General features: G+C 35.4%; 1 protein-coding gene across 1 annotated transcript in view; it reads left to right on the forward strand.

The window, feature by feature from the left end:
• The window catches only part of LOC101491238 (uncharacterized), an 11369-nt gene extending 5332 nt beyond the window's left edge, over window positions 1-6037 (forward strand). The window contains exons 6-20 of the mRNA XM_012714912.3: window positions 9-1256; window positions 1348-1427; window positions 1624-1708; window positions 1780-1871; window positions 1948-2016; window positions 2157-2193; window positions 2276-2358; window positions 2669-3142; window positions 3352-3388; window positions 3463-3520; window positions 3695-3837; window positions 3973-4038; window positions 4135-4249; window positions 4339-4377; window positions 5493-6037. Coding sequence (XP_012570366.1) covers window positions 9-1256; window positions 1348-1427; window positions 1624-1708; window positions 1780-1871; window positions 1948-2016; window positions 2157-2193; window positions 2276-2358; window positions 2669-3142; window positions 3352-3388; window positions 3463-3520; window positions 3695-3837; window positions 3973-4038; window positions 4135-4249; window positions 4339-4377; window positions 5493-5710 — 2844 coding nt within the window. The 3' untranslated portion in view covers window positions 5711-6037. The remainder of the gene's footprint in view (window positions 1-8; window positions 1257-1347; window positions 1428-1623; window positions 1709-1779; window positions 1872-1947; window positions 2017-2156; window positions 2194-2275; window positions 2359-2668; window positions 3143-3351; window positions 3389-3462; window positions 3521-3694; window positions 3838-3972; window positions 4039-4134; window positions 4250-4338; window positions 4378-5492) is intronic.
• Window positions 6038-7213: the final 1176 nt, after the last annotated feature.

Consider the following 7213-nt stretch of genomic DNA (forward strand, 5'->3'; position numbering starts at 1 on the left):
CTGCTCGATTTCCCAAAAAGTGTGGCAGCATGTACAAAGCGTATGATGGAGAAGGTACAAGCCTGGAAGTCAACAAACAAGAAGTGAATATAGTGGAGCCAGAAGAGAACACAGAATGTGGTGTAAACTTATTGAATCAATCTGTTTGCAACCAGAGTTCTATGACAGTAGATATAGTTGAGCATTCTGGAGAAAAAGCTGTCAACAGCAATGGTTCTTGCAGAACTGCCAGCAGCCTAATTGGATTAACAGATGAATCAAACTGCAAACAAACAGAATCACCTCAAACAAATACTACAGAATGCCACAGTCCAATGGTTATGATTGAGGAAGGGGAAGAAAAATCATGTTATCATGGTGCTAGCCAAGAGTTAAATGACATAGTTTCATCCCAATGCTCTGTCATTTCATCTCAAATATCTGGAGATTTTTCAAATGATCAAAATCCTGAGAAGATAGGATCATGCTCAGATAGCAACTCAGAAGTTGAAGATCTGTCAAGCACAGCAAAGTACAACAGTTGTGGTTCCTTCTGTAAGCTTCTTGAAATGGTAAGTTCAACCAAGTTTCATGAAGTTAACAGTCAAAGAAGCAAATCAATTGAGATAATGAGAGATGACAATGCAAAAGAAAGCTGGAAAAAATCAAATATCACTCAAAACCCTCTAGAAGAATCCATCATCCCATCCCATGAATACAATTTGAAACTTACCCATAACTCAGGAGCTCTTGAAGTTAACTGCTCTGACCCTTCCAAAACAGAAGCCTCTTCAAGTCTTTTCTTAAAGAATAAAGATGAAAATGAGATGAATATGCCTAGTTTTCAAACAGCCGAGTCTGAAGGCCATGTTGCAGTTACTCATTCTCAAACTATTTTATCTCAAGTCCATCCTCAGGAACAGAGTAGTGACATGCAGCAAAGCTTTTTCAACATTTCTGGGCAAACTAATGATCTGATTCAGAAAGAAAGGGATTTAAATCTTGGCGATCACAAAGATGCTGTGAGGAGTGAAACCAATGAGATAAGTTCTGTCCCAATAGAATTGAAGAGCAAAAGTCAAGTGAAGGAAGAAAAGGAACAGTTTGACTGGGATAGTTTGCGAATAAATGCACAAGCTAAGGCTGGGAAAAGAGAAAAGACAGAAAGCACCATGGATTCTTTAGACTGGGATGCTGTGAGATGTGCAGATGTCGGCGAGATTGCTAATACCATCAAAGAACGGGGCATGAACAACAGGCTTGCCGAGCGTATTCAGGTACAATCAAACTTCAATGAAATATTATTGATCACTTTCTGGACAGATAGAACCTAGTGAGGCAGCCGGTTTTACATGATATATTATGCAGAAATTCCTGAATAGACTGGTTGAAGATCATGGAAGTATTGACCTCGAGTGGTTGAGAGACGTTCCACCTGACCAAGCAAAGTAAGTCAAATGGTTAATTAAGTTATTTAATTAAAGTACTATTTCTCATAATGCAATTTTAGCATGTCTTGACTGTGGTTGGTGAAACCAACATTCTGAACTCTCAATCCACTGGTAACACAATCAACTAGACCTATTTCATGCAAGAAAAATATACATATAAATGTGCATAATAAAATTCAATTCATACATACAGAGAATATTTGCTGAGCGTAAGAGGGCTGGGATTGAAGAGTGTGGAGTGTGTGCGGCTTTTAACACTGCACCATCTTGCCTTCCCAGTAAGTTGAAAACAATGTTATTCAAGTGCAGGAATATCGAATAAATCTAACAAGTTATTGCCATATAACAGGTAGACACAAATGTTGGACGCATCGCAGTACGACTGGGATGGGTACCACTCCAGCCACTGCCCGAGTCACTACAGTTGCATCTCCTAGAAATGTGAGTACTACATAAATAAATTCTATAAGGCGTTATTTACTTAGATAAGAAAAGCTAATATCATTGTCCATTGTAGGTACCCGGTGTTGGAGTCCATACAAAAGTATCTCTGGCCTCGACTGTGCAAGCTAGATCAAAAAACACTGTAAATATTTCTTTTGAATTTATGTAGCAAAAGAACAAAAACACACACTAATATTTTATTTGTTTTTGTAAGTTTAGCAAGGGTAATTTACCTATTGATTATTATTTTGTATGTTTTATTGCAATTGTAATTTATTACAGATATGAGCTACACTACCAGATGATTACCTTTGGAAAGGTAAACTGCATTTTCTTATGAGAGACTGATCCTACTTAACCGATACCCATCATGATTTGAATATGAACTACAATGAATGCAGGTCTTCTGTACAAAAAGCAAACCAAATTGTAATGCATGCCCAATGAGAGCAGAATGTCGGCACTTTGCTAGTGCATTTGCAAGGTATGCAAATAATAATATAATATATTAAAATTCTGAGTGGAAAAACTATGCAGCATCATGTGACATGTAGAACTCTTTTTTTCATGCATTAGAACTATAGAAGGCACTGCAAGAATTATTCTTAGAAATAAAGGTAGGGAACAAGAGAGACAGTAATACTAGAAAGTTCATATATCCATAATAGTAAATTCAAGAAATGGCTACTTAGGTAACAGCTGAAAAAATTTCTCAATGCCACACTAAAAATCCAACAATATGCATGTACTGTAAATTATGATAAGATCAATTACAGAAGATTTATTGCTTGCAGTGCAAGGCTTGCCCTGCCTGGACCAGAGCAGAAGAGTATAGTAACTGCAACTGGCAATAGTGCGACTGATGAGAACCCACCTGTATTCACAACTCAGTTGCACTTGCCTCTTCCTGAGAACACAAACCAAGTAGAAGAAATTCTGCAAACAGAAGCGAACAGACAACTGGAACCAAGATCTGAAGTAAATATCTGTCAACCTATCATTGAAGAGCCAACAACTCCAGAGCCAGAATGTTTGCAGGTATCAGAAATTGATATGGAGGATGCCTTCTACGATGATCCGTGTGAAATTCCTACCATTAAACTTAACATAGAGGAGTTCACTCTGAATTTACAAAACTATATGCAAAAAAACATGGAACTTCAAGAAGGTGAAATGTCAAAGGCCCTGGTTGCTTTGAATCCACAAGCTGCCTCCATTCCAGTGCCCAAGCTAAAGAATGTTAGCCGATTACGAACAGAGCATTTTGTGTAAGTAACATAACTCATCTCCTACTAAATACCCTGGAAATGCACTAATGTAATGTCAGGGAAAGAAAGTAATGAATACTACAAAATCAAAACAAGCAATTGGTAAATATATAATACATGCTTGAAGCTTAACAGGCATCAATCGTCCATACTGCTGTAGTGAAATAAATTCTAACAATTTATGCTGATATTGTGTTCGTTTCATACAGATACGAACTCCCTGATACGCATCCTCTTCTGGAAGGGGTTAGTTATTACTGCATTTGTAAATCTATTTCATCCTATAAGTCCAACTTTGATTAAGTACTTGTACATTACAGTGGGACACGAGAGAACCTGATGATCCTGGCAAATATCTTCTTGCTATATGGACTCCAGGTAGACAAAAATAATGATCTCATTACCTTGCCTCCTTCCAGATGAATTTAGATGGGATGTGAAGTCTTTGTTTTCATTATGCACCAAAATTAAGTTGGGAAATTTAAAAATATATGATTGTTTCGGTTTCCTGGTCTTTTCTAACTCATTTTGCCACATAAATTATAAAACTAGGCGAGACGGCAAATTCAATACAGCCACCCGAATGCAAATGCAGCTCACGTGAAGAATGTGGGCAACTCTGCGACGAGAAGGAATGTTTCTCATGCAACAGTTTCCGTGAAGCAAATTCACAGATAGTCAGAGGGACACTTCTGGTATGAAAGCATATCAAATTAATAATTTTAACTGCATGCTTACTAACTCTAATTCATTATGAGGGTGGGGGCATATTTGCATATGAATTCAAGCATTATATTATACCAACTTGAACTCATAATAAATATGAACAGATACCATGCCGAACAGCTATGCGAGGGAGCTTTCCTCTAAACGGCACTTATTTCCAAGTCAACGAGGTATAATAATGTGAAATCACAGATTGCTAAGTTTATACCCCTTTTATATATTATGTTTGCAATTTAAGCATCACTAACATGTATCAATCAAAGCAGGTATTTGCTGACCATGAGTCGAGCCTCAATCCTGTTAGTGTTCCCCGAAGTTGGATTTGGCACCTCAATAGGCGAACAGTATATTTTGGAACCTCCATAACATCAATATTCAAAGGTAAAGAAAGCATACAATGGTAATATATTATGGAATACATTTTTACTTTATGTTAAACAACGAAGCTGATTTTTTTTTTGGACAAACAGGCTTATCAACACCTGAAATTCAATTAGCCTTTTGGAAAGGTAAGGTTTAATTCAAAGAATGTAACCTGCTTTGTTAATTGAATTATCCCTCTTTAGCTTGTGTTTATTGGTGCGATTAACGTCGCCAGTTTGCATTTCTTTTGACATGCTACGGGATCAAAGACTAAAGAAACACATTTCTACAACTTTATTTGATAGAAACACGATGCACTATAATGTGCAACCTCCCATCTATCGCCTATAGGTTAATTTTGCAAACATTTAATCATCTGTTCTAGAACAAGTGGGTGCATACCATAGAAGGAATTTATAATACAAGCCATTTTTTTAGTGCTTCTACTAAAGCTTGCTTCTTTGGCATAAGTTAACAAAAGTATGCATATAAGATCAAGGCATCATCTAGCAAATCAAACAAAAATATAACTGCCTTCACAAGCAATAGGAGATATATTAAATACAGCCTAATTACTAGGGTAAATTATTTGTGTAACAAAGAGTTATCAACTTGTTTCTTGTCTTCATCTCATCCAAAAGCATTTTATTACCTAGTCAGGTCTACCTGACAACTTGCACTGTTTAAAATTTACCACAGAAGCTAACCATAGTGCACTTCTAGCATCAAAACTCATTAACTGATAACTGAAAACCTCAATAGCAACTTCCACTTTGCCATTGCAGTCCATTCTAAAACTACTGTCTGATAACTCAAGCAACCTTGATTTCTCTTCTTTTTTATTCCACTCATTTAATAGTTTCCATAATTCATCTTCTATTTTCGTAATGGAAGGTTCGAAAACGAACACAAATGCACATGCACACATACATTAAAATGTTTTCAGCAAGAATGTCTGACTTTTGCATAGATTTTTAACAAACTCTCCATTTTGCATTAAGACACTATGAGTATGTTAATCTTAATTTGTTGCTTTTCTGACCTTAACATGCAGTTCTTGCCTAGATTACCATTATGAACTTTTTTCTATCAATGAGCCACTTCTGTGAAATAAAATTAAACTAGGTGTAAGGGCTTCGGAAGTTAACATTAACTAAGGCATAAATGCCAAACGATCAAGAATTGTTCTTCCTTGACAGGAGGAACCAACATAATAGAAAGGTGTCCAAATGACCTAACAGGTGCTGAAAATGCTTTGTAGGTTATCTTTGTGTGCGAGGGTTCGAAAGGAAATCGCGAGCACCGCGTCCTCTGATGGCTAGACTACACTTCCCAGCTAGCAAATTGGCCAAAACAACCAAAGAGAAGACAAAAAAGGAGCCAAGTCCAGCGAAGAAACCACAAGAACCAAAACCAAATCCTGAACAGCCAGAGCTGATTTCAAACAGTCCCCCCCTTCAAGAGAAAGGAACAGCCTGAAGACTTGCCTATATTACTCATCCTGCACTGTGGTGCCTAGTAGCATGTATGTAAATGATAATGACAAAGTCATTATTTATTCTAACTTTTAGCTCCTCTTATCATGCTCTATACCAAGCAGTTTCTTCAACATTATTAGGTAGGTTCTTATAATGTATCATCGGTAGCAACATAAGATCTAGATTCTTGTTTCCAATGTAATGCCATATCAAAAGAACCGGGCTACTCGCACGAGTTGGGGGCTAACTCTTGCGAGGATATGCCCTAGAATATTCTCTTGATTTTAGGACATAATAATAACTTCATAAGCGCCTCTTGCAAATTTAATTAGAATTTTCATTCATTGGCATTCCATTAATAACATGTAAACAAACAAAATACTGCAAACAGAAAATGTCCTCTCTTTGATTAACTCACCAGTCCAATTTTTTTAATCTAATAGCAACAAAAATAGATCTCAACTCTTTCAAAATTTTAACCTTACTAAAATAGCAAAAAAAATTGGAGTTTGTATTTTCTCAATTCAAATCCCCTTCCATCTCTCTCTCTTTATTTATTTTTGTCAATCTTTTACGATAGATTAGAAGTTTATATCATTTAGATCATACATGTAAAGTTTTACACAATTCTAAAATAATTTGATAAAGTATTGAGACTTATGAAGATCAATGATTTTTAAAACGTTAATTTTGATGTATTTCAATAATATATTAAATAATTTTAGATTTGTATAAAATTTTATATAAATAAAAGTTAAAGAAATAGAACAGGCAATTTTGAATCGGGAGGATTCAAATTTCAAAAATTGTCTCCAATCAATCTAAATGCGTGTGTGTGTATATATATATATATATATATAATTGTAACTTCTAACACTACGACCTTTCTGCAGCTAAAGAAAAGCAATAAAAACAATCAAAATCCCACGGATGCAGCTATCTTAGAAATACACGCTTAGTTATACCAAAACATGAACACAAAATAAATAATAATTAAATAATTAGTGTAGTAAAAGACAGTTATATGAATTGAAACAATCCCTATATGGAGTTGAGATTTCGATTTCAATTGAAAAAAACGAAAGAGAAAGAGAGTGGAGGTTTGGATCAGGAAGCATACCTTTCAAATTTTGGCGCGTGGAAAGGAACAGAGCGAATCTAGAAAAAATTGAATCACTGCATAGATTGAAATGCACGATGCTAAAAAGGAGAAGTGGCGGTGAGAGAAGGGAAGTGCGGGTTTTGGTGAGAAGATGAACAAATTGCCGCTCTTCACCGCCTTAGCGCCATTTTAATTTTTTTTCCGCTTGTTTTTTGAAGATTTTTCATACCCTACTCTTAGTCCCTTTATCTTCAATTTATTTTTTTATAAACAAAATTTAAGGAGATGAAAGGTGACGGTTTTTCGATCTAACATAGGGAATATTTTATAGTTGTTTGAACATTTATATATATATATATATATATATATATATATATATATATATATATATATATATTTTTT

Source organism: Cicer arietinum, chromosome 4, assembly GCF_000331145.2.
Source record: "Cicer arietinum cultivar CDC Frontier isolate Library 1 chromosome 4, Cicar.CDCFrontier_v2.0, whole genome shotgun sequence".
NCBI classification, from domain to species: domain Eukaryota; kingdom Viridiplantae; phylum Streptophyta; class Magnoliopsida; order Fabales; family Fabaceae; genus Cicer; species Cicer arietinum.